The sequence below is a fragment of the Antennarius striatus genome, chromosome 17 (assembly GCF_040054535.1).
Source record: "Antennarius striatus isolate MH-2024 chromosome 17, ASM4005453v1, whole genome shotgun sequence".
In the NCBI taxonomy this organism is placed as follows: domain Eukaryota; kingdom Metazoa; phylum Chordata; class Actinopteri; order Lophiiformes; family Antennariidae; genus Antennarius; species Antennarius striatus.
In genome coordinates this window covers 5,131,502-5,158,894 of record NC_090792.1, presented here as the reverse complement: position 1 = coordinate 5,158,894, position 27,393 = coordinate 5,131,502, and the positions used below count along the sequence as shown (strand labels likewise).

Genomic DNA, 27,393 nt, shown 5'->3' with positions numbered 1-27,393 from the left:
ATAGAAAAGCATGAAAAAGGGATGTGTTTGGTTGATCTCGCCAAAGTATATGGCCGTAATGCATCTACATTCACCACGTTGTTAAAACAAAAGGAAGTTTAAGGAGTTTAAGGCCTCGAAAAGGGTGGTTGGAGAAGTTCAAAAGGAGGACTGGAATTCACTCTGTTGTTCATGGTGAGGCAAGAGCGCATGAACCAAAGAGGGCAAAAAACAATGAGGACAGCAGTTAAAAGGTAAATTACCATCATTTTTATTCTTTATTCTTTTTTACATTATGCACAACTTTCATTTATATTGTAATAATCTCATTGTAACATTTATTTGTTACATGTTTTGATGCATTTTTATGCTTTATAAAACATTTATGTCTGAATTTGGGTGGGGCTTGGAAGAGATTAGGGCATTTGCATGGAAAACACGTTTATTTACAAAATTTTCTACTAAGGTAATTTCCTCCAGAACCAATTAATTTCGTAAGTAGAGGTACCATCATATATTAATACTGTACCTATCTTTAATATCACTGAAACACAAATTATCACACAGACAAATACATGATGATAAGGACAGGGTTAGTTGGATCAGTGGGAAACATGTTCTTCTTTTTTTGTTGTTGCAGCGGATAAAGATGAACATGTTTTTGCTAAAATTATGTTCTTCTAATGTGTAATATAGATTTGGTATTTGTAGATTGGTAGTTAAATGCCAATGATTGTTCTTTCCAAAATAGAGTCAAGTTTTGTGTATTTGGGTACTTTTATAATAATGATGAGGAAAACAGAAGTCAAGTTAAATGAGGACAGCCACGGTTGGTTACTCATAACGTATTCTGTGGTTGAATCTTCATTTTTACGAGGTTTCCTGAACGCAACACTAGCCCGTTATGTATTGTGGGTAAAGAAGTTTCTGCATTTAGCCAGGAGGAGGCTAATGTTAGCTGCTCATGTTTATGGCTGTCGGTAAGGTAAAACGATGAACGGGAAGACGGTGATAGTGACCGGTGCTAGCAGTGGGATCGGGAAGGCCACAGCAGCGGCCATCGTGAAGCTCCAGGGCCGGGTGATAATGGCCTGTCGGTCCGTGAGCAGAGCCCAGGAGGCCGCCCGGGACATCCGGAGGGAGACCGGGGCGGACGGTTCACTGCTGGTCGTTAAGCAGCTGGACCTGGCCTCCCTCACGTCAATACACGACTTCTGTAGAGACGTCATCAAGGTAGCAGCCATACAAAAGTCACGCGTGTTCCCTAACGCCGAGTGTTAAGAGAAGTGACTTTACACCAGTGAACAGCAGTTCTGTGTTGGTAAAATAGGTGCTGTTTATTACACTTCATGACGTCAAAAATAGAAAGTAGAATAGGTGCTGCTTATTAAACCTAATGACGTTACAAATACAATGTAAATAGATGCTGCTTATGAAAAGGATGGTAAAGTTAATTTTAAGCGACATATGTGTTATTCATCATTATGAAAAGTAGAAGAAAAAATAAATTTTGGGCCAGAAAACAAACTCTTTCCTTTTGGAAAAGCCCAAATGAAAAGAAGACGACAGTAAACCAAAACGAGACAATGTAACTAGTTGGATGTCTCTGTCAGAATGTGATTCAGATAAAGATGCCTGGGATGAATCGCTAGATGAGGACAATGTCCCGTTTTGGTTTACTGTGTGTATGGAAAAGTTAATCGTGCTACCGATGCTAACATGCTAGCCCGTCAGTGGGATTTTCCATATTATTTTAGCATTGAGCTAGCTGCTATTTGTTACTGTTGGACTGTGTGGAATTAATATTCTAAAGAACGATAAGCCGTTGTCTTTGTGTTTTCCTGATGTTCTGTTGACACAACCGTTCACCACGCAGGTAACCATGACATTTTTGGTACAAAGCCACCGCTTTATACCAATTGATATCCTTCAGCGGACTTTCTCCGATAGTCCGGACTTTTTTCAGTGTTTTCTCTCTGTTCTTGACTGACTGCAAGATGCTTCGCTGAAACCAACACCAATTCCCCTTGCCGGTGAGCTCTGACATACGCAAACGTTGCATTGTAAGTTGCACAGACTTTTCCCACTTCCTCTGATTCTCCATCCTCTGTAACTGGATCAGTCATGACGTTAGATTCCACATTTAAGCCTGATTTTCACTGGTGAGCTCCTCCAAGCTGTCCCCCAGGTCCCCATGTTGGAAAATTTACTTGAAGTCTCTAGACATAATGTAAAAATAGCATCTCCTCTCCTGATGCATTTCATTGTCCCCTCTGCTGAACAGGAGGAGCCTCGCTTGGATGTGCTGATCAACAATGCTGGTGTCTACCAGTGTCCATACACCAGGACAGAAGACGGCTTTGAGATGCAGTTTGGCGTCAACCACCTGGGTCATTTCCTGCTCACTCACCTGCTGCTGGACCTTCTGAAACAATCAGTGCCCAGTCGCGTTGTGGTGGTGTCCTCTAAACTCTACAAGCACGGTCACATTAACTTTGAAGATCTGAATAGTGAGCAGAGCTATGACAAGGCTTTCGCCTACAGTCGCAGCAAACTGGCCAACCTGCTGTTCACCTGTGAGCTGGCCCGCCGCCTGGAGGGCACTGGAGTCACAGTCAATGCTCTGACTCCGGGTATAGTGAGGACCAATCTAGGCAGGCATGTCCATGTCCCAATGTTAGCGAAGCCCCTGTTTAACTTGCTTTCCTGGGCTGTATTTAAGAGCCCCCAGGATGGAGCACAGACGTCAGTGCATTTGGCCTGCAGCTCAGATGTGGATGGAGTCCACGGTCTGTGTTTTGCAGACTGTCAACCTCAGATTGTGCTGGACAAAGCCACAGACCAGGAAGTGGCTGGTAAACTGTGGGACATTAGTGAAATTATGGTGGGCATAACCACATGACAAATATTTTCAAGCATGCTCAGGCAAGCTCATCAGTGATAAGCAAATGATCTGAAATCATGACAGTGACATATTGGGTACCTTGCCCTGTACAACATACTGTTGTAAATAACTGTTCTAAATAAAGACACAACTTGTCCACCATCCGGAAAAGGCGGATGGCCCCACTCAAAAATCTTGCCCGGAGTTTCATCCTCATGAGGGAGGCCGCTGTCGCTTTTGCTTGTTCTAGAGGGTTCTGTTGGTTTCCTTTTCAATTTAAAGTGCTTTGAAATGCCTGTTCATGTGATTAAATGCTTTACAAGTAAAAGTTGTATCAGGTTTACAGAATAGTCTGGGTAGCTGAAGGTGTGGAATGAGCCATATAACCCCTGTGGACATATTTTGTTCTCTGTCAGTTTATTGTGTCTTGAAAAAGGTCCTTTTTTTGTTCAAAAGTTGGCAAAGTGTTGGAGGCGTCCCGGAGGCATCCGCACCAGATGCCCAAACAACCTCAACTGACTCCACACGAAGGAGCAGCACCTCTACTCTGAGCCCCTCGCGAACAGCAGTGTTTCTCACCTTATCTCTATGGGAGACACCAGCTATCCGCCTGAGAAAGCCCATTTCAGCCGCTTGTATCCGTAATCTCATTCTTTCGGTTCAACCCATCGCTCATGACCATAGGTGAAGGTAGGAACGAAGATTGACGGTTGATGGAGAGCTTCGCCTCTCTGCTTGGCTCCCTCTTTGTGACAACAGTGCAGTAAAGTGACTGCAATACCGCTCCTGCTGCCCCAATTCTCCGTCCAATCTCACGTTCCATTGTTCCCTCACTCGTGAACACGACCCCAAATACTTAAACTCCTTCAATTGTGGAAGGACCTCATTCCCCACTTGGAGAAGGCAGTCCACCGGTTTCCTGCTTAGGACCATGGCCTCAGATTTGGAGGTGCTAATCCTCATCCCCGACGCTTCACACTCGGCTGCAAACCGGACCAATGAGTGCTGCAGGTCACAGGCCGATGACGGAAACAGGACCACATCATCTGCAAAAAGCAGCGATGCAATCCTCAGGCCACCAAACTGTAAAGCCTCCTCACCATGACCCCTGACCCAGGGTGCTGTGGTACCAGGTACACTTATGAGCATCCTTGTGTTCGAACATGGTGTTGGTTATGAACAATCCGTGACTAGCACAGAAGTCCAACAACATAACACCGCTCGGGTTTAGATCAGGGAGGCCATTCCTCCCAATCACGCCCCTCCAAGTGTCTCCATCATTGCCGACATGTGCATTGAAGTCCCCCAGGAGGACAATGGAGTCCCCTGCAGGGATCCAAACAAGGACCCCATTTAGGGACCCCAGGAAGGCCGAATACTCTGACTGATATTTGGTGCGTATGCACAAATAACAGTCAGAGTTTCCCCCATCGCAGCCTTACGGCGTGGGGAAGCGACCCTCTCATCCACCGGGGTAAACTCCAACACAGTGGCGCACAGCCAGGGGCTTGTGAGTATCCCCACACCCGCCCTGCACCTCACGCCTGACGCAACTCCGGAGTAAAACAAGGTCCAAACCCTATCCAGGAGTTTGGATCCAGAACCGAGGTTATGCGTGGAGGCAAGCCCCACCAGATCCAACTGGTAACGCTTCACCTCCAACACAAGCTCTGGCTCCTTCCCCGCCAGTGAGTTGACATTCCACGTCCCCAAAGCCAGCTTCTGCCGCCCGGGTTTGGTACGTTGTGACCCCCTGTCGTCACTGCCACCCATATGGCAGCTCACCCAACCCCATCGGTCTGCCCTGTGGGTGGTGGGTCCACAGGGGTCCACGTTGCCTTTTCGGGCTGAGCCCGGCCGGGCCCCGTGGCAGACCCGGCCACCAGGCGCTCGCTTACGGGCCCTCTGTCCAGGCCTGGCTCCAGACGCGGGCCCCGGGCTTCCTCCGGGCAGGGTCACATTTTTCCCTTTCTGATTTTTCATGGGATCTTGCAATTTGCTGCCCATTTGCTCTTTTCAGTATTTTCACTGTAAAAATAGATTAACTGTAGGGGCTCTATTAAAGCCCATTTCTCCGCAGACAACAGTTATTAGCAGAAATGAAAACTGAAGCCAGGAATCTTGTCCCGTCTGGCCATGACTCAAACTTTTACTCTAATGTTTCTCTGTCTCCTCATCCCTCTTCTGTCTACACTCTGGTTGTGTCATGGACATAACATCATTCTCCCGGGTCAGTACAGGAACCCCAACCCTCTCTTTCAGCCATCACCATATTGTTCAGCTGGCTCTGTGTTGGCTGCTACTTCCTAAGCTTTCTCCTCATCTGCTTCCTGCTACACCGGTGCCTTTTCAGTCAGTTTTAGCTCATGTAGACTGAGTTGTGTTATTTTTGTCTCTTCTCGTTTGTGCTTGCATGTCTTCTCTGGTCAGTGTGTGATCAAGCTATGAAGCTGTGTTACATCAAACAGCATTGTTACAGCCCTGCGGGGGAACAGACCTCAACAGAGCAGTCATCAGATGTTGACAGTCATTCAAAAGCATGACATTAAGTAATGTGTGACGTTTAAATGTCATCTCCACCAGCAAAGATGAGAGTTTAACAGGGCGTGTGAAGTGTTATATTTGATGACAATACATTCAGAGATTTTACTACTCAACATCAGCATAACAACTTCCATTGTTATGCTGATCGTATCTATTGATTAAACCTGATGAAGGCAGTCAGTTGGACAAACTACAGTAGTGTATTAAAGAGGATAAAGATTGGATGATGTGTTGGGTAGTGATTACTTCTCTCCAATAATCAACTCCGTATTTTAACAATAATCGTATTTATTAGACTTACTTGTCTGCACACATGTTGGCTCTATGGCAATGTACACAAGTAATGATCTGGCGCGCACTGGCACCAGGATAGAATGTCAGTCCCCCATAGGGCAAGCACATCAGTACATAACATCCCCCCCTTGCTAGGAATTAGACTCCAATGTGCCTTGCACCATACATCAGTGAAATAAACTTTTTTTTTTTCTCACAACTTCAATGTATTACATTCTTATATTTTTTCCATACAGAACAACCGTTTCCCTTTCAAAATTCCACCCTGTAATAAACCAAATGTTCACGATATATTCACCTTGTAAACACTAAATGTAAACATCACCATGACTGGTAAGGCACAATCATAATATCACAAACATCACATCTGGCACTTTTTTTTTTTTTTTAAGTACCAGACAGACTCTCATTTAATGACAAAGTCAGTCAAACGTTGAGGTAGTTTGATCTGCCTGTGGGGTCTCTCGTACCTAGCAGGCGTTGCAGGTTTAGGTGTGGACACCCTAGTGTGAGTCTCCGTGTTGGACTTGATGTCAGGTGTGGTTTGTTCCTCCTCGTGTTCGGTCCATGTTATTTGTGTCCTGCTAGATGACTGTGGAGCAGGATCCTCGGTGTAGTACTTCTTGACGAATGTAGTGTTCCTGGAATAGGTCGCTCCACTTGGTGATTTAACAATCACATTGTTGCCGTCCTTGCTGATCAACTCGTGTGGTGTCTTGTTGAAGGTTGTTGTGAATTTGTCAACTTTGTCTTGTTTTAGTAGGACCTGGTCTCCCACTGATACATCTGAGTGTTTCACTCTGTTTTTGTTGTCAGTGTAGATTTTCGACTGTCATTTTCTCTCAGCATCGGTGTCTGACCCTACAGGTCTCTTTGTGGTGTACTGATGTCTGGAAGCTTTCCTCTGATCTTCCTGTTGAACAGAAGCTCGGCAGGACTCTTTCCTGTTGTGGCATGATCTATCGATCGATAGACGGTCACATACTTGCGTAGCTCCTTTTTCCAGTCTAGCCCCTCAGACTGTGCGATGCGAATCCTCTTCATCAACGAAGCGTTTTGCCGCTTTCACATGCTCGATTCCGTTCTCCTGGCAGAATGCTTGAAACTGTGCAGATATGTACTTTGGTCCACCATCCGAACGAATGGAAATAGGAAGTCCATGCCGACTGAAGGTATTCTCCAGGCTGTCTATGACCTTTTCCGCAGTGGTCGACTGCAGGATCTCGTACTCATAGTACTACTGAAGGTATTCTCCAGGTTGTCTATGACCTTTTCCGCAGTGGTCGACTGCAGGATCTCGTACTCATAGTACCGGCTGTAATAGTCAATCACAACTAATATGGAATGTCCTGTTGGTAGTGGGCCTAGTAGGTCAGTGGCTAAGTCCTGCCACGGCCCATCTGGAAGTGCTGTGGGTCTCAGGTTCAGGCACGTCAGGCCTCGACACTATTTGGCAACCGTGACATGACCTCACATATCTCTCTGCTGCTTTATCCAGACCTGGCCACCACACCTTACTCCTGAGGTGTTGTTTTGTGCCCACAATGCCCAAGTGTCCCTCCTGAGCCAACTCTAGGGCTCTGTCTCTGAGTGCCTGTGGCAGTATGATGCGTGTCCCTCTTAACACCAACTGTCCAATTACACACATTTCATACGCAATACGCGCATACACTTTGCACTCGTCAAAACATCCACTCTGTACTGCACTTCTCAGGTCCCTGAGTTCATCATCCGTCACAGAGGCTTCCTCTACCTCTCTGGTGGTCAGTGCTCGTGTAGAAGTGGCAACGAATCGCACGTATTCCTCCACGCCGTGCTTGTGGTTCCCATCTGTCTAGCTCTCTCCCAGTAGTCGCGACAGGGGATCCGCAATGTTGTCCTTTCCGGGTATGTGTATGTGCCGCAGCACCCACCACTCAATGCGGGCACATGGCTTAGAGGCCAGACTGTAGATGGCCTCCAGAGCCTTGTGGTCCGTCACTAGGTCAAATCTTTTACCATATATATATGGGTGCAGCCTCTCGCACGCCCAGACTAAGGCGAGGTCCTCCCGTTCAGTTTGTGAATATCTGCGTTCACAGTCAGTCAGGCTCCTGCTTACATAACATATGGGCATCATCTCTCGCTGCTGTTGCTGTACTAGGACTGAACCTATTCCTACTGGTCCTGCATCCGCTATGACTTTAGTAGGGGCATATTTGTCAAAGTATGCCATTTGCCAGCCTCAGCTAACTTTTCCTTTAACACTTTAAATGCATGCTTTTGCTCTGACCCAAATTTAAAAGGTGTGTCTTTCTTAGTTAGCCTCCTAAGTGGCTCTGATATGCTAGCAAACTGTGGTAGGAAACGGCTTGAATGACCCGCTAAACCAAGAAAACTACGGGTCTCAGAAGCGTTCTCAGGCTCTCGTGCCTGTGCTATTGCTCTCACTCTTTCTGTAGTGGGACCTATGCCCTTCTGCAAGAGTAACATGCCCATGAAAATTAGCTTGTCCATATTAAACTGACACTTCTCCTTGTTTAGGATCAGTCCACAGTGCTCTAACCTCTTCAGAACTGCATGGAGTCGTTTATCATGAGTCTCCTGGTCTGGGCCACGAACAGGTCATCTGAGATATTCTCTACCCCAACAATGCCAGCTGTAGCTGTCGCAATTTCGTGTTGATACTGTTCACTAGCAGATGAAACACCAAATATGAGTCTTTTGTACCTGTAGATACCTGTGTGTACAGCAAACGTAGTAATACCCCTGGACTCTGGTGTGAACTCTAGCGGGTGATAGCCCCATTTCAAGTCTAATTTACTGAAAATGAGAGACCCGTTCATTCCCTGTAAGAGCTCATCCACAGTAGGAATTGGGTATCTCCCTCTAATAATGGCTGTATTAGCTCTCCTCATATCAAGACACATTCTGATGTCGTCTTCATTAGCTTTTGGTGCAACTACAACAGGGTTCACCCACGGTGTGGGTCCCTCCACCTTTTCAATAATATCCATGTCAAGCAGCTGTTTAACCTTTGTTTTTACTGCTTCCCTTAGGTGAAATGGCACCCTCCGTAGGGTTGTGCCACCGGTGTCACACTCTCATCAATATGCAAACTTATTTGCTTTAAACACCTTTAAACAGTTTCGGGTACTGCCGCTCTATTTCAGACGTAACACATGTCACTGCTGCTATGTTTGTACTCACCCTCAGTACACCTAGCTCAATAGCAGTTTTCCTCCCAAGCGGTGGCTCCCCACGTCCCTGTACTACAGTGAAGTCTGCTTCAGTGTTGCGTTTTCCCACCTTAACTTCACACTTGAACACACCCATTACTGGAAGGGGCACCTTGGAGGAGTATGGATACAGAGGTTTGCTAACTGCCTTAGTGGACACACATTTTATCTTTTTACTTTTAAGCATTTCCCATGTATTTTCATCCACAATGTTGCTTGAAGCACCAGAATCAATTAACATGAGCAAATCTACACCCCCAACGTCAAATGTGACCCTCTCTGTGTTAGAATCATCATCAATTGTAAATTCATAGTCTCTGTCCCCAGTGTCCTGATCCTCAGTTTCTACACATTTCACATTCTGTCTGTCTTTACCTTGTTTTGATTTGCACATTTTCACAAAATGATCCTTTCCATTGCACCTTCTGCATGTCTGTCCCTTTGCTGGGCATGCAGAGTCCTTGGCCAAGTGATCTCCGTGACCACATCTGTAGCACACTTTGTTAGATTTATCCTTTCCGTCTCCACGATCTCGAGGCGTTGATTCCCCCCTTCTGGGGTCTTCCATCCCTCTTTGAAAAGACGCGGTTCACCGCTGCTCCTCCTTCCACGCCGCCGCCGTCTCCGTTGCTCATCCTCATCGCAGCCATCTGGTTCTCCACTCTCTCACACTGCGCTGCTATCTCCAGAGCGCGCTGCAGCGTCAGCTGTGATTCCTCCAGCAGCTTCAGCTGTGATTCCTCCAGCAGCTTCCACCTTACATACTCCGACATGCATCTGCTCAACACGGCATCTCTTATCTGATTGCCAATGTCCGCATCAAACGCACAGTCTTCAGCAGCCTGATGAAGCCTCGTCACAAACTGCTGCACAGTCTCCCCTGGTTTCTGTGCTACTCGGTAGAAAGCTTGGCGCGCGAACGCAGTGTTTACCTGCGGCACAAAGTAGTCATTCAGCGCCTTGACTGCTTTGTTGTAGTCCGCCGGTCCTCCCGTGTTGGGCAGCGTAGCGAAGGCATCTTGCACGTCCGTGCCAGCGTGGTGCAGGAGCAGAGCCCTTCTTCTCTGTTTCAACGGAGCCTCCGCGTCATCGGCCAAAATCAAACCCTTGCCGTCCACGTAGAGTATATATAGTATATATATATATATATTGTATGTGTGTATATATATATATATATCAAGTTTTATTTATATAGCGCTTAATCATGGCAACAGACATTTCAAAGTGCTTTAACAGACAGAAAAACCCAACTGAACCCTCCAGAGCAAGCATAAGCGACAGTGGCGGGGAAAAACTCCCTCGATGAGGAAGAAACTCCAGGCAGGACCCAGACTCTTTTGGGCGGCCATCCGCCTTGACCGGTTGGATGGAAAAGAAATTAAAGGAAGATAAGAACAGGGAAAGAGAAAGAGAGACAGAGAGAGAGTGGCAGATAGACCAGATAGAGTCAGTGTCAATGTGGTTAAGGTTATGTTTCCCATTGCTAAAGTCAAGGCACAATTACAGCTGCGTGGATGACTGTATGGCAGCACGGAGGAAGAAAGGAAGCAGGACCCCAGCTGATGGATAGATGAGGGGTGTTACTGGTGGGCTTGGAGGAGAAGGTCCACAGAGGAAGGTCAACAGCGGATGAGTGGATGAGGGGTGGATCAGAATGGTGGCGCGGAGGAAAAAAAAGGAAGCCGGACACCAGCCGATGTTAGGGGTAGGGGTGATACTGGTGGGATGAGAAGAGCAGGTCCATAGCGGATGGGTGGATGAGGGGTGAACCTGAGAAAAACCTGTGAAGACATAGAGCACAGAGACTCCAAGAAGTTGAGTCAGTAGGTTGTGATTGGAGACTTGGAGAGTGAAATCAGAGAGGAGGAGGAGTAACAGAGATGGTTGGAGAGAAGGAGGAGGAGAGAGGAACTCAGTGAGTCTGGATGTTGAGTCTACAGCAGTGTAGGTCTATAAGAAAAAACAAAAAAACATAGTAGCCTAAGTTGCCTTAATTGTAAAATTTGTGAAAAAGAAAATTTTTAAGTCTAGTCTTAAGTAGTGAGAGGGTGTCTGCCTCCTGAACTGAGGTAGGGAGGTGGTTCCACAATAGAGGGGCTTGATAGCAAAGGCTCTAGCCCCCGTCCTACTTTTGTAAATTCTAGGAACCACCAGTAGGCCAGTATGTTGAGAGCGTAATGCGTTGATGGATTATATGGAACTAAAAGTCCTTCAGATAGGTCGGTGCCTGGCCATGAAGGGCTTTGTAAGTGAGGAGGAGTATTTCAAAATCTATCCTAGCTTTCACAGGAAGCCAGTGCAGAGAAGCCAACACAGGAGAAATATGGTCTCTGGCACTGGTCCTGGTCAGAACACGGGCGGCAGCATTCTGAATTAGTTAAAGAGTCTTCAGCGACTTTTTGGGGCAGCCTGAAAAAAGTGCGTTACAGTAATCTAGTCTGGAAGTGATGAAAGCATGGATTAATTTCTCTGAAACATTCCGTTTTAAAATATGCCCGATTTTAGCAATGTTTCGGAGATGGAAATAGGCCGTTCTAGAAACCTGTTTAATGTGTGTGTTAAACGAGAGATCCTGATCAAAGATGACACCTAGGTTCCTCGCAGTGGTTTTGGCCTCAAACGTGATGCCATCCAAGGCTATTACATCACTTGGCACTACATCCCTAACAGTTTTTGGGCTGAGCACAATGACCTCAATTTTATCCGAATTGAGATGCAAAAAGTTATTGTCATCCAATCTTTAATGTCTTTGATACAGGCCAGTAATTTGCACAGCTGATTGACTTCATCAGGTTTAATCGAGAGATATAATTGCGTATCATCGGTATAACAACGGAAGTTGATGGAGTGTTTCCATATCAAATTACCCAGAGGAAGCATGTATAGGATAAACAGTATTGGACCAAGAACCGAGCCTTGAGGAACTCCATAGCTAACTGTAGTTGACTGGGAGGAGTTGTTATTAACGTGAACAAACTGGGAACGGTCAGTTAAATAGGACTTAAACCACCTCAATGCTGATCCCTTAATACCAATTGTTTTGTCCGGTCGTGCCAGAAGAATATTGTGGTGAATTGTGTCAAACGCCGCACTAAGGTCCAAGAGAACCAGTATAGAAACAAGTCCTCTGTCTGAAGTGGTTAGAAGGCCATTGCTAACCTTGACAAGTGCTGTTTCTGTACTATGATGTTCCCTAAATCCTGACTGGAAATTCTCGAATAAACTGTTGGATTTAAGGAAATCACATAACTGATTAGCGACTATTTTCTCCAAGATCTTAGATAAAAACGGGAGATTTGAGATGGGTCGATAATTATTTAGAACAGTAGGGTCCAGGTTAGGTTTTTTGAGAAGTGGCTTGATTACAGATACTTTAAAGGACCGTGGTACATATCCAGTTGATAATGACAGGTCAATTATATTAAGGAAGTGGTTGCTAAGTAAAGGTAAGGCTTCTTTGATGAGTTTAGTTGGTATTGGATCTAACAGACAGGAGGATGGTTTAGCTGAGGAGATTATTTTAATCAGCTGACTGATATGTATTGGAGAAAAGACATCCATAAACCAAAGGGTTCAGGAGTCAGCTGTGTGTTTTCCGGAACTAAGGGACCTAAAGAAGGACCACAGTTTGAGGACAGGACACTATTAATTTTGTCTCGAATGAGCAGGATCTTATTATTAAAGAAATTCATAAAATCATTGCTGTGGAGACTTGATGGAATACTAGGCTCAAATACACTGTGGTTCTTTGTCGATCTGAATACAGTACTGAACAAGACTCTGTGATTGTTTATATTGTCCTCGATTAATGATGAATAATAGGCTGCTCTAGCGGAACAAAGTGCCTTCCTGTATTTATGTAAATCATCTTGCCACGCAGAGCGGTGTTCTCTTAATTGAATCAAATTTCCCCACTGTGGGACAATAAAGGTCTTTTATTATTATTATTATTATTATTATTAGTTTAGTAGAACACCATTTCCTCTCAAGTTGTCGGGCTTCTTGCTTTAATTGGTGGGTATGAGAATTAAACCAGGGAGCTCGCATCCCCTGTTTTATAGTCTTATTTTTTAGTGGAGCAATTGAATCTAAGGTTTTTCGCAGAGAGACTGAAGTAACGTCAACAAACTTATCAATTTGAGATGGACTAACATTAACTGAGTTCAGAAAATGACCCGCTGTGTAGTTCAGTAGTGGAATTAGATTAAGCATACTTGGGATTTCGTCCCTGAATTTAGAAATAGTATGATCTGACAAATTTCTAGTACAAACTTTTTTTTGCAGGAAGGGAATTACACAATAGCCGGATGTCTAAAGTTATCAGGCAGTGGTCAGAAAGGATAGCATTATGTGGAAAGATGACTAAATCTTCAATTTCAATCCCATAAATCAGGACTAAGTCCAGAGTATGCTTGAACTGGTGAGTAGATTCCTGTACACACTGACTAAAACCTATGGAGTCTAGTAATGACATAAATGCCCTACTAAGCCTATCATTACTGTCGTCCGCGTGAATATTGAAATCACCAACAATAATGACCTTATCAGTTTTAAGAATTAAACTAGTTAAGAAATCGGCAAATTCAGATAGAAAGTCACTGTATGGACCAGGAGGACAATAAATGATGACAAATAATAGAGGTTGAAGTAGTTCCTGGATTGGGTTTGATAAGGTCAGACTAAGACTTTCAAATTAATTGAAGATCATTTTTGGTTTAGGGCTCAATTTTAGCGAGGAATTAAAAATAGATGCAACTCCTCCACCTCTGCCTGAGACTCGTGAGATCTGATAATTTAGGTGACTAGGAGGAGCAGCTTCATTTAGGGAAAAATACTCATCCTAACTTAGCCAGGTTTCCGCTAAAAATAATAAATCTATATGATAATCTGATATAATGTCATTGATTAAAACAGCTTTTGAAGACAGAGACCTAATATTTAGGAGACCCCATTTTATTGTCTCCACAGTGCACTGGCGTCCCCGCCTCACGCCCTGAGACTGCCGGGATAAGCACCGGCTCCCCCGCGACCTGCGTTAGCTGATTAAGCGGGTTAGAAAATTACTGACTGACATTTTATTGTTTTGTGCTCTGTAGCTGTTGAAGTCCTGGTTTTGATTTTTAGTAAATTTGGATGTCCAGTTGCTTTCCTCTGGACTTCAAATAACTTCAGTTTACATGAATTAACTTTAAACGGTCGAGGGACAGACAGTGTCAATGGTGTGTACAGTGGGTGACAATACAGTAGGTGAAAGTGTAGTGGGTAACATTACAGTGGGTGAAGGTAATGTGTATATATATACAATATATATATATATACACAGTGTGTGTATATATACACACACACACACACACACACACACACACTAGTGGGAGCCCGTGGAAATTCCACGATAAAACAATAATATCAAACTTCATACCAAACATATGAAAAACAATGAAAACAAATGTATTGGTATTACAGTATAAAACAAGCACACCCAACGTAGTCAAAAATCAACGTGGTGATGTAAAGACTTTGTATTGGCAAATCATGGATTGCGCTGGTCGGCCATTGCAAAGCCGTAGATGAATGTTAGCAGGCAAACTGGAGAAAGAAAGCTAACTAATCGTGAGATTGGGAAAGGAGCCTACGTTAAAGGAAAAGACACCTGTCAAAAGAGCAAGTGGAAAAGAAATTTTAGAGAAGTGACAGTTCTGTTAGCTGACTAGATGAACCGAATTGTATGTAGTTACTTAAATAGTGTTTTTGTCACTCTGTTTATAAGATTTGGTTCAGTCAAGGATAAAATTTGACAAAATGTAAAATGTCTATTTTAGATAATTCACTGTGATGGGTCTACATAGTCTGGCTTCAGTGTCAGGCTGCTGACACGTGGAAAGGCCCTATGTGGTAGGACGACAAATGGTTCATCAAAACAATGGCATCAAGTTTTAGAAGCACAGAAAAGAAAGGAAAATAGTGATTTCACCAACATACTTTCATTAGAAATCATATCATCACATCATAAAATGTTGATATCATATTGACATGTTTAAATTGATCTACCGAAGGAGTTTTTGAGTATTATTTATTATAGGTTTCCTCCGATTAGACGCAAATATTCAAACCATATCCTGAAGCATAAAATAAATCATGCATTGGTTTGGTTACTTTGTTACATTAATTTATTATTTCCATATATTCCCTTAGGTTCTCAGAACATGGGAGTTTGTTCACTACTTGTGTTTTCATACTTTTCTTGTTAACCTCAATTTTTAGGGTTAGGGTTAGTCTTTTTTCATGAGTCTAGTGAGTGTCACATACTGCTGTTAGAAATGAAAATCCACTCTGCATGCTGCAGCTGACAGTTGGTTGTATAATAGGAAGATCTCCTGGTGCATGTGCTAGTTATAAAGTGGAAGCTTAGAACTGTATTGTGTTTATTGATACAACCTCCACAATCAAATAAAGGAATTTTGTCACTCAATACATAAAGATAAAAATGTATCACTCCACACATGCACACACACACACACACACACACACACACACACACACACACACACACACACACACACACACACACACACACACACACATACAGAAAACTAGTCATAGCATAACGGCTGGAGATTTAAGTGAAGACAAAATGACTGTAAGGAAAAGCTGATACACCGCAGACCCACTGCACACATAAGTTCTCCAAAATTTTTATTGTAATCACCTTATTGTAAACAACAGTTTCCAAACTGACACGAGCTTTAGAAAATATTGGAGGTAACGCATTAATGATCCAGAGGAGTACAATCTGCCAGCTATGTTTGAACAATTGTGATTCAACATGTTCAGCTGCTCCTCTGCTGCTCAGGTTCTTCTAGCTGTGCTGGTTCATGGGTGGAAGAGGAACCAGACATCAGGTATGTAGCATCAGCACTGAAGTTTGAGATTTGGCATGTTTGCAGAGGCATCAGGTTTGCTGAAATACTGATACAGTAAATGTTCATGGAGATCATTGTGTATAGACTGAAACTGATGTAGTGTAACAGATTTATTGCATGACATACATGTGCATGATTGGTGTGACAACACCCTGTGTGACTGTATAAAATCTTAAACACTGCTCCTTATTAATTTTGCTTGCCCTGTTTTATCTGATGTCTTAGAGCGGAGGGCAGTGATTCTGTGAAATATGAACACAGCCATCCACATCTTCAAATGGGACTGTAATGTTAAGAAGGTGGGTTTGGATGCTTTGACTTCCCCTACTACTGGCCCCCCTTGCTGAGGGTTTTTGGAAAACTTTGCTCTTAGGCTCCAGTCATATGGCAGTGATTTTGAAGAATATAGAGACTTTTGCACTTTTTTGTGCATTCAATTGGCATCATCTTCAAAATATCCCAATAAACATATTTATAGCGATAGTTGATAATGCTGTAGTTTGAGTGCCAAAGCAGTAGGTGGTGGTGTTCACAATTGTCAAACTCAAATTTCAGAATAAGATTACAGTTACAAGACCATTAATAAAGTCAAAAGAGTCTGCAGCAAAAACTGAATCAGATAGTTTGACTTTTTTGTGTGTGTTGATGCTCTGGCTGTAGAAGTGTGTCTGCTATCTGTCAATGGGAGACTGGAACTAATAGGAATGCAAAAAGTCAGGTGCTGATGCCCTTATGTTCCGAGAACTTTTACCCATTTACACAGTAATGGCAGGGTGCTGTTTGTTCAAAAATGTTTGTGTTCTCAGGCTCTGCAAACATGGTTCTTGTGGACCAACATATAACAAAGGGTTTGAAATGGTCCGCACACATCTTGAGGACTTCCTGTACCGCAAACCAAGTCTACTGTATGTCTGGGTGATAATTGTACCACAACTTATTCTTTCCAAGGTTTCTATCTTCCCATCGTCCTCAGGTGTTTAAGGAAATGTTTTGGGACTCCACCTGGCTGTCTATTGGCAGGTTGGCGATTTTAAGTAGGTCTCACTTACGACCCAAATCAGTTATTTGTCAAACAAATAACTGAGGGAGAGAATGACTTAACTGCATTAATTTTTGAGTCTATGTTCCTGATGGTACATCGAGCAGCAAACAGAGATGCCTGTCCAACCACACTTTGGTGAATGAAAGGTAAGCGGGAGCAGCCTCTGAGAGGAAAGCACCCATAAATCATCTGGAAGAGTTTAGTGTAAAGTAGCAGGAGAGATGGGTGAGAGGGAAGTGCTTGTCTTCAGCCTACTGCTTGGCCAGAGGGATTTGTTTTCTTTCAACTGTCCAAACAGTCAGGAGTAGAGAGACTGGACCTGCGGCTCAGCGGCACAGCAGACATCTTGGAGACCAAACATTGCCCAGCCATCGGCGGTTCCATTCCCGCTCCCGCCAAATCATCCTCTGGAGTGTGAGCTGACGGTGGGAGGCGTCATCTTACCTCCCAGTCACTGCCTAGGCACCCTTGAGCAAGGTGCCAGCCCCCCCACAAGCTGCTCATTTGGGGTGTGATCCCTCACACGACCCTTCACTCTGCCTTCCCCTATATATATACATACTAACTGCATGCCTACAGGCCCCTAATGTGTTGTCTGTTTGTTCGGGGGCCTGTATACAGCATATATATATATATATATATATATATATATATATATATATATATATATACACATATACACACACACACACACATGCATTTTAAACCCTGTATTGTAGAGTGAAAAGACAATTTCCCGTTTAGGGACTAATAAAGTATAATTATTATTATTCTTCCTCTTGCTCCTCGCTGTCCCACCGTGAGACTGTCCTTCCCTTTCCCCTCTCTTTCTGTCAAACATACACACGGATATTCTCTATGCAGGCTGGTGAAATGTCACTCATATAAACACACTTTGACTATTGCTTATATCTTCGCTTCAGTTAACTGTCTCCTTTTCTCAGAATGTGTATGTAGACTGAAGAGTGCTGTGTGCTTCCTTGGTTGCAAGGCCTAAAGCAAAATTGACCAATGAAAGGCTTACATTGTAGATTAGGTTATAATGAGGTTAAATTTGAGGTAACAAACACTTAATGTTTGGCTCTGTCAGTCCCACCAAACGGTAAAGCCTGGAAGGAAGTTCCCTTGGAGCATTTCTGAAGAGACGTGCTTTAGCGTGTACAGATGTTCCAGAAGCTGTTGGATTTCACATGACAAAATGCAAAAAATTAAACATCTAAAAAATTATCCCAATGATTTCTTTAAAGATTGGTCAAGATCATTTCCCAAAGACTTAACTGTCACTGAATTTGTATTTGTCCTTGTCTGCTTTGCCCTGGTGTGTGAGATGTTGATGGAGGGACAATGCTTTTTGTCATATGAAGTATGTGGGTTGGTTAGCTAAACTCATCTGATAATTGGGGATGCATCTCCAGGATGAGGCCAGCCATTGCACCACAGAGACAGTAAATGGCTGTTTCTGCCACAGTGTGCCATTGTTTAGGAAGCACTGCCAGATGGATGAGGTAACATGGGAGATGCTGCTACCATACACATTCTGCCTCTTTTGCTTGAAAAGCCGGAATACCATCTTGAATTACACATTGCAGTAGCATTAGTACACGTAGAATCCTACCAGCTTTGACTGGCTGCCAACTCTACATGTTGCACTACCAACAGGTGGACATTTTGACTTTTTAATATTTGTACTTGACAACTGACTGCTTGCAATGTAGGATTGAAGGATGTTTTAATGAAGAATTTGTATTCAAAATCCAATTTTCCCTTAGTCCTTTGTAAACCATGTTTAAACCCAAACTTAAAGCTGGTTCCATTCACATCTTAACCATGAAACGTTTGATCTTGGTGAGTGAAGTTATAATGTGAGCAATCTCAAAACTTTAAAACTGACTAAGTACACGAGACAGAATGTGGACTCCTACAGCTTGAGTGACTCTTAATGCAGTTGCTACATTTGGCTTAGTCCTACAGAGAGACCCCCTGGCAAGCGGCCTCACCTGAAAAAGCACTGGGTCGGAGACCTACTGTCTATATAGGTCTTTGCTCACTGCAGAGATCATGATAGCTTCATATGAATAATTTATGTAGAAAGGGATGTAGCACAGTGATAGAAATGTGCTTCACATGTGTGCTGCCTCAGTTTGAATGCCCAGCCACACAGGAGCGCAAGCCAGTGTCAACTGTTGGCCAGTTCCAAGCTCAGACAAATACAGGCGATTGTGGCAGGAAGGGCATCCAGTTAAAAAAACTACCAAATAAATATGAGTGTTCATCTAAAATGGACGAAGCATGACACACCACTAACGGGACAAACTGAAACTAAATGGATAATGCAGAATAGGGATGAGCGAGTACACCACTATCTGTATCTGTATCTGATCAATCATCTAAATTATCTGTATCCGTGTCTGTACTCGGAATGTGCGGTACTTAAACCGACTTAAACCGAAAGTGGGTATGATTTGACCAGAAATGGGTGGGGCTTAAATCAGTACATTATTTTAAATCTATAATTGCTATGGATTGATCAGAAGTTGCTATATTTATATATTTATTTTAAAACTAGTGTGTGTGTGTGTGTGTGTGTGTGTGTGTGTGTGTGTGTGTGTGTGTGTGTGTGTGTGTGTGTGTGCTACGTATTAGTTCAAATATACATACAGTACATAAACTATTAATTTGAACTGAAGTGAGAAGTGTCAAACTAAGAGCAAGCAGGTAAAAAAAAAAGTGGAGTGGAGTGGAGACAGTGACTGATGCAATACAAGCAGTTTTCAGCTCTGTCCGGTTAAATGCACCGCATACATGTAACAAAACAAAACAAAATGAAACAAGTTCACCAGGTAACCTAAATAGACTGAAATAGAGGCAAGCTGAAAAAAATCTAAGGAGAACAATGTGAGCTTCAGTGACGCCACGCACAGAGAGATCAGTCAATGTCTGTGTGTGTGCGAGAGTGGGACAGCAACAGCTATGTCTCTGTAGGGAGGGTTGGGCGTTGTGTGTGACTGGCCAATCAGAGAGCGTGAAGACAATCTGTTATGAAGATTTTCCTTCAGCACGAGCACGAGTATTGTTGAGTTTTACTCGTATCATGCTCGTACTTGTCAAAAATGCTTTATCTGTACCGGATACTTGTGTGAAACGAGTACCCAGCACAACCCTAATGTAGATGTAATTAATTTGGAATTGTATTAACAAATGTTGTCCTCCTAAATGAAAGTGCTTTTGAGGAATTATTAAGAGAAGTAAAAAGCACCTTTTTCAATTTTAGTGAAGGACTATAATAAAGAGGTCAGTGCCTCACATTTGTTCATCATTGTTACTCCTGCTACAAAAGAGGTCATATTTTCAGCCTGTCTGGTCATTGATTGATTTTTACTACTACTGAAAAACTTGAATGTTTTTCCATGAATGTATTTCCATGAATACTGGGAGGATGGGTATTGGATAGACTGAATAGACCCCATTACATTTTGGAGTACCTATACAGAGAGGTGGCCCACTTCTTTTTTTTGCCACATCATAGTGTTATGATATATAGTGTTTTTCCATATTTATCCATTCATTTTCCAACCCGCTTAATCCGCTAACGCAGGTCGCGGGGTAGCCAGTGCCTATCCTGGTAGTCTCAGGGCGTGAGGCCAGTGTACCGCGGAGCCACACAGAAACAAACAATCATTCACACACACACTCACTCCTACAGTCAATTTGGGACCGGCCAATTAACCTGAAGCGCATGCTTTTGGAGGTGGGAGGAAGCCGGAGAACCCGGAGAGAACCCACGCAGACACGGGGAGAGCATGCGAACTCCGCACAGAGCGGGACTCGAACCCGGGTCCGCCGTGTTGTGAGGCAGCAGCGCTAACCACTGCGCCACCGTGCCGCCCTTTTCCATATTTATATTTATGATAATCCCCAGGATTAATGCATGGATCTTGGTAACATTTTTAGTTCTATTTAGAGGTTGGATTCTATGAGTTTTGTACAATTTGGTGCAAATTCAAATAAACGCACCATATTTAAACATTATACTAATCTTTAATACTGTTGACAAGGTAATGGGTTTGATTTTGGAGCAGGCTTGAAAGAATGTCAGTGAGTGTTGTGTCTTAGATGAGGTCTGTGCCATTTTAGCTGGACTGATGCACATCCAGGTTCACCACTACTATCTGACATGACTTAAATCCATCCAGAGCAACAAATTATTATGTCATCTTAAATAATCAGTTTTCTGATGTTTTCTTAAATCAATGAAACATCAAAACATTGAGCTCAACTGAACCTCCCAAAGATTTGACTTTTCTATGTTTATTTGTTGATCCAGAAAGATGGAAACAGACTCAACACAGATAAATGTGAAAATGTTATGGATTGGGGTTGTCTGGATTCTGAAACAGATTTAGATGAAGCCTGGCTAGTTTGGTTCATTTTATTTTCATTCAGCTCCGATGTGGGATACAGTTAAGAGGAATTAGATATCATTATAGCATGTAGTGGGCATTCAAAATGTAAGACAAACTATGGAGCTGATATTTTTTAAATGCAACTGAACCAATACTTAAAGCAGGACTTTCATTTTTATATATAGTTAATGTGGTAGCAGATATATTCCACTGGTTAGGATTTCTATAAAATGATCTTGGATGTGTGATGTCACAGCTATTTAAAAAAAAGGTATTTAAAGCAATTGAAGGCATAAAAATATGGAACAGACTTGCAGTTATTCTCTCTGCTCATCATTATAACACAATGACAATTGGGTGAAAAACCAAATATCCCCACACACGTTTCATCTTTGAGATTTAGCTGCACGGCCCCTTCTTCAATTTAGACATTGTTGCTCCTACGTAGCTGTTAAATAAATGAAATACCTCTGTACTGGAGAAATCTCGGTGTGTCCTCCATGATCCTGCAGCACCAGCAACATGAGGAGCAATTTGGAAGGGACTGGAGTCACATTGAGACATGGCTTTAAATTTGACAGAGCTAGAGTCACTTCGTTCCACTTAATATAGTATCAACAAGTAAATATCTCTCACTGATCTTTTCAACCTTATGTAATCAAGCCATACAAATGCAGGCTTTTAAACTGTCCAATACAATGAACAGATTTGAGAATTAAATATTTCCGTCATTCAGGAGGAATAAAAGTTGTTTAAAAACTGTAAATTATTAAAGCTATGCTAAGTTATGAGAGAAATCTGTTTTCTCCATTTTACATTGTCGCTTCACTGTTAGCACATCAGCTCCAGTACCTTGTTGCACAGTAGGTTGTAAGTTTTTGTCAGTGATGGAGCTCAGTTTTGGTGCCACCACCGTCTCTCACACAGCAGAAACACAGAGCAGAGAGACCATGGCCTCTGTTTTCAATCCTTCAGAGGTCGACCTTGTCAGCTCCCACAGCACCTGAGGGACGGGATCCACCTGACTGAATGGATCGAACCCTTAGAAGTTACTCATTGTTAATATCAGAGCTAATTATATGGACAGCAGTGGCCCACTCTCCAACCCCCACCGCTCTCAAAGAAAGTCATCTGCAGAACATCACAGACTGCAGTTGTCAGGCTCTGCTTTGGCCCTCATATATCATGGAGGCTGTGTGTAACTTTTTTTCCTCTGAACGTACCACATCCTAAATGTACTATACACATGTATGTAGAAACTGTCAGATTCACAGCATTCCTTTTTGTTGAAAGCTGTCATTATAGGATTAGAGCAATGAGTCCTCGTTGGGCCAGTGACATAAATTTAGACATCATATCTGTGATGATTTGGCTCCCTCTATTGGAATTATGGGGAACAGCTACTTGTCATCTAAACTTCATAAATTCTGTAATACATGCTACTGCTTGTCCTTCCCAATGTCAGCCTACATGGAGTAACAAGTGAGGTTACAAAAAATTTATATCGTTCTATCATATATCTATTCATCGTATGGTTTACTTGGCTTCCTCATGAGCGTACTGTCTGTCTCCATTCAGTGTGATCCTGCTGGTGTTACCATGTTTTTGTCACTGAAAAGAAAAAAGAAAAAAATTAACTGGGTTGTGACATTTTGGTAACGTATTAGCTAAGTGTCCCCGAACGGTAGTTATCAGATTATTACTCAAGCACATGTTAGAGGTTTTGGAGATAAAATCAGAGATACAGACTGAGATGGTTTGGGTTAGGGTTAGGGTTAGGGTTAGAGAGGAGAGATAGTGAATATATTGATAGAAAGATGCTGAGTTTTGATCTGCCAGGCAGGAGGCCTAGAGAAAGACCAAAGAGGAGGTTTATGGATGTAGTGAAAGAGAACATGAAGGTAGTTGGTGTGAGAGAAGAGGATACAGAAGACAGGGTTAGATGGAGGCAACTGACTCGCTGTGGCGACTCCTGAAGGGAAAAGCCGAAAGGAGAAGAAGAAGCTGTCAGGATAGGAGAGGGTTACTTGTTAATTGTTCAACTGAATGTTAATTTACTTTTTTCAGAGTTTATTTTACCTTAAGAATTTGTACATCCCAACAGGACTTGTATGCACCCCAGAATATACAGTAGAAGCCATTTTCAAGGATTGAGTTTTGCCAATAGTACAATATAAAGACTAAAAACACTGTTACTTTAATGTTTTTATTAATAACAACGGCAGTGTTTCAGTGGCAGAGAAGCCCTAAGAGAATATCCCTTCACCAAACCAATTCTGCACAGAAAACGTTTACAGCAGCTTTAACATCAAACTTATCTCACTACTTACCTATTTGAAGAAGTAAACATAAAAGCATAACGAAAGTGCTCAAAAGTGATTTACAATCAGAACATTTATTTGAGAAATGGGACAAAAACGACACCCGTCAATAGATGGCGGTAGTGCACCCTCTGACTGGTTTACCAGCCGCCAATCAAACAGAAAGAAGAACGACCTTCGCTCACTTCCGGTCGCCTTTTCGCAATAAGAACTTCTTCAATCGACCGGATACCTTTCTACTTTAGCACGCCAACATGACGCAGTTCATGAGGGCCATTGCCAGCCGTGTTGTTCCTCTCATCCGGACACACACTGTCTGTCAGAGGGCTAGCATATACACCAGACCCCCCAAGGAGAAGATCGGCCCGAAGGTAATTCACTTTCGCCGCTGGGCTAATGCTGAGCTGAGGCTAGTTAGCAGCTGCTAGCTGTCCTTGGCTGACGAAGTCAAAACTGGCAGCTGATATTAATGTCAAGCGTGTTATATTGTATGCGAACATGTACAAATAACCCAAGTCTCTGATTTGTTAAGTATTTCGTGCAATCAAGAATTACGATGGAATGAGCATTTACCAAACAGTCAAGCGGGCCTAAGCTAAATCATCTGGCTCCACGGGCTCTTCCTGTTTAAGTTATATTTATTATTACATCCCGCTTCAAAGCGGCGATGTATTGTAATTGTCAGTGTTCGTGTGTTCGTTTGTCCCTTAGTATGTCCATCAAATACCTTTGCAACCGTTGTAGATAGAAAGATGAAACAAAAAGCACACTACTCAGGGGTCAAAGGGGATAAAAAGGAGGTCTTGACCTTGACAAAACTCGGTCAAGGTCAAATTTAAACTTTTTTACACAATAACGGATTTTTTAAAAACGCAACTTCTTTGTTGTGTTTACGCCTTCTTTCCACACAACAACGCAGCTATCCGGAACGAAAACGCAACTTTTTGAAAACGCTGGCCGAGGTGGATTTTTTTAAAAACGCTGGGTCTGTGTGTGTGGACGGTGTATCCCCGGGACTTTTTAAAAACGCTGACGTCTTACTGCGTTTACCTGTGGATGGAGATTTTTTTTTAAACGCTGTTGTGTGGACGCAAATCATTTTCGATGCGTTTTTAAAAAGTTGCGTTTTTAAAAAATCCGTCATCGTGTGGACGAGGCCTTAGTAACTGGATAAGATAGACAAGGGAGAAGGCCAGTGTTGGTAAGACCATAGATCAAAGCTAGTGCTTTGATCTACCTATGCCTTTATTTATACTGACTTGTGAAAGTCGGGGTAAAATTTTGAATTCACTTGTCAGGTACTACTTTCAGGGTACCCTGACCTACCCTGGAAATAGGTCAGGGTAAGTTGTGGGATGCGTCAGTCTGTGACTGCCATGTTTAGTTTATGTAATTGTATTATTACAAAGTTTTGAAGTGGTTGCAGGTACATGAGGAAAAATACCAGTAGTTTGTTCACACATTGACTTCTGGAACCATTTTTTTAAACAACTTGTTGAATCTGACGCAAATAGATTTGTGTTAGAGATTTCATGACTTTTTATCTCTCATCCAATATGTTCCAGTCCACTGTTGAGTAAAGGGTTAACTTGTGATTTTAGTGAGTTTTGTTATCCATTCCAAAATCAGTGAAAACTGTAGAAACTGGTCCCAGCTCTGTCTTTCCTTTTACACTAGAACAGATGACGTTCAAGTGTAGCTTCCACCAGTACATGTTAGCAGAACTGTGACCTAAGAAAGAGTTTTGCTTTCATGGATTGGTGACTATTGTGCATTCTTGTTTATTATTCTGAATGAACCTAGACATGGTTCGTATCTATACACCAGCTCACTGGAACATTTGACCTGTTTTTGTTAACCTGTCATGCTTCAACAACAACCTCAGGAGATTTTACGTAAAGGGTAGCATGAGCGTGGCCAAGGCAGTCTTTAGAAAGGCCAACATGAACAGGATGGTGTTGGTTCCTGTGTGATGTCTGCTACACTTGAAGGTGGATGTCAATCACCTGTCTGCCCGTTAAGTTCCTCTGTGGCCAGTGCTTCCCAGGCTAAGGACTAGCTGCTGGACTTAGGAGTAGTGATATTACTGTATCTTTTACTTCTCCTGTTAGAAAAGGTCAAGTACAAATTCACATTTATCCTTCATTCAATGTGGGTTTGAATCCCAGTTTACGTGTGTAAAAACAGTGTAAAATCTAACAGTGCATGTTGCCCCTGAAAAAAAGGTCTGTTGGGATTTGGGATGCAAAGTAGCCATTAGTGATAAGTTTATTTGAGTTTTTAATGAACATGTTCCATTCACTGACATCTAGAACAAGTAACCCGCTAGTTACATGTTGCCTATCTAAGCGCAAACGTGTGTCACAGAAAATAAATACGGGCCAGCACTGCGTCTTCTTGCACGATAGCACCATTGATGACTGTAGGGGAAACATTGACATCACTACTAGTTATCAGTTGTAGCAGTCATTTATGGTTGATAAAATAAATGGTAATCTTTTTTTTTTCACTTAACCACTTTTAATTGAATGTGTAATTTAAAACTCAGGTCATATGAACGATGAAGCAGGGTTTTGTTTTGGGGAAACAGGAGGATTCTTACATTTGTATGTAGTTACAAGAACCAGATTAGGTCCACAGAAAATGAGCAATGAATTAAATGTATTAAATTGCAGCACAAAAAATAAGCAAATCACAAGGTAAAATCAAATGTGGGTCATCTACATGTGAATCAACTGTCTCATCCACAGGAACATTGATAACTGTTATGCTTGTAACGCAGGTGGCACCTGCTCCCTAGAAACTGAATCTTGTGAAATGGATACCAATCTGGTTTTTCTATGTAATGATTGAAGGTGCCCTGACAGATGACTGATAAATAGTATAAGGCTAATGTGACAACAGTTTTGAAAAGTATATATCCAGAATTTGCATTCATTCACTGAGGCCTCTCTGTTTGGTGCCTAGGAAACATGCATTGCAATGAGCATGTTTTTTTTGGCCATCCTGGGACCGTCTGGATGGGTCCTGGCACATTTGGAGGACTACAAGAAAAGAGAATGAAGTCTGGGTATCATCATCTTCCAATCTCCACTGACAGCATGGAACCACCAACATGATGTTCAGCTGCCTGGAAGAAGATGGAGAGAAGATTTGAACTTCTGCTGCTCTCTTTAACCTCCACAAGTGTATTGTGTATTTCCCTTATGTATGTGACAAGATTAAAGGTTTGACCAGTTATGTTGTTATGCATATTTTTGCTTTGTTTTGATAAAAATTACTTATTATTTAGATAAGAGATGAAACACGATTTTGTGACTGGATTCGATGTTCCCATGTCTCACATGATTTCATAATGGGACTATCAAAGACAAAAAAAAAAAAAGCCAGTTCACACAGTCATAAAAGTAACTAAAAAGCCGAGAATTGCCACCTGCTGAATGTTGTTGAGCTTTGGGTTGTCACTGGGAGACACCTGGAAGATTCAGTCTATTGTGACGAGGAGTAAAGAACGGACATTTCTCAACTGAGAAAATTGGAAAGAAGGAAATGCCTAAGAACAAAGAAAATGTCAAAAAAATTGTGATTGATGAATAAACCATAGTAGAGCTTCAGATGGGAGTGGCCCAAAAGAGTTTGATACAGAGACTAGTACAGGAAGGTAACCTTTGCTTAATGGAGGGAACCATTGCCCCTACTGGATGTCCAGAGATGTGCACTAGCCCAAAGGTATCCAAATATTAGTCCTACATCCCCTGGGAATGAAAAGTCTACACAAAAATCTGATC

The 27,393-nt window shown here is 42.6% G+C and overlaps 2 protein-coding genes and 1 pseudogene across 6 annotated transcripts; 2 read left to right on the top strand and 1 right to left on the bottom strand.

The window, feature by feature from the left end:
* Window positions 1-895: 895 nt before the first annotated feature.
* rdh14a (retinol dehydrogenase 14a) lies at window positions 896-4,690 on the top strand. 5 transcript variants are annotated; one of them, XM_068338398.1, is made up of 2 exons: window positions 896-1,212; window positions 2,264-4,690. In XM_068338398.1, exons 1-2 carry the CDS (start codon window positions 973-975, stop codon window positions 2,879-2,881), a joined length of 858 nt encoding a protein of 285 aa, XP_068194499.1. In that variant the 5' UTR covers window positions 896-972; the 3' UTR covers window positions 2,882-4,690. The 5 variants fall into 5 exon arrangements, 3 of the variants coding, with proteins under 3 accessions (XP_068194499.1, XP_068194501.1, XP_068194500.1); XR_011038526.1 differs by having other exon boundaries at window positions 1,070-2,012; window positions 2,264-2,399; XR_011038527.1 differs by having other exon boundaries at window positions 1,070-2,042; window positions 2,264-2,395.
* A 7,801-nt stretch (window positions 4,691-12,491) lies between these two features.
* LOC137611217 (uncharacterized) lies at window positions 12,492-17,226 on the bottom strand (annotated as a pseudogene).
* A 6,545-nt stretch (window positions 17,227-23,771) lies between these two features.
* On the top strand, window positions 23,772-26,843 carry cox8a (cytochrome c oxidase subunit 8A). Its single transcript, XM_068338997.1, has 2 exons — window positions 23,772-23,976; window positions 26,573-26,843. The coding sequence occupies exons 1-2, from the start codon at window positions 23,860-23,862 to the stop codon at window positions 26,666-26,668; spliced, it is 213 nt and encodes a 70-aa protein (XP_068195098.1). The 5' UTR covers window positions 23,772-23,859; the 3' UTR covers window positions 26,669-26,843.
* The last annotated feature ends 550 nt before the right edge of the window (window positions 26,844-27,393 follow it).

What these genes read in the sequence shown, in the direction of transcription:
- rdh14a (XM_068338398.1), top strand. Translation starts at nt 973, where the DNA reads ATGAACGGGAAGACGGTGATAGTGACCGGTGCTAGCAGTGGGATCGGG. An exon ending in TCTGTAGAGACGTCATCAAG is followed by an intron (nt 1,213 to 2,263) that starts GTAGCAGCCATA and finishes TCTGCTGAACAG; the next exon opens with GAGGAGCCTCGCTTGGATGT.
- cox8a (XM_068338997.1), top strand. Translation starts at nt 23,860, where the DNA reads ATGACGCAGTTCATGAGGGCCATTGCCAGCCGTGTTGTTCCTCTCATC. An exon ending in AGGAGAAGATCGGCCCGAAG is followed by an intron (nt 23,977 to 26,572) that starts GTAATTCACTTT and finishes TTTGGTGCCTAG; the next exon opens with GAAACATGCATTGCAATGAG.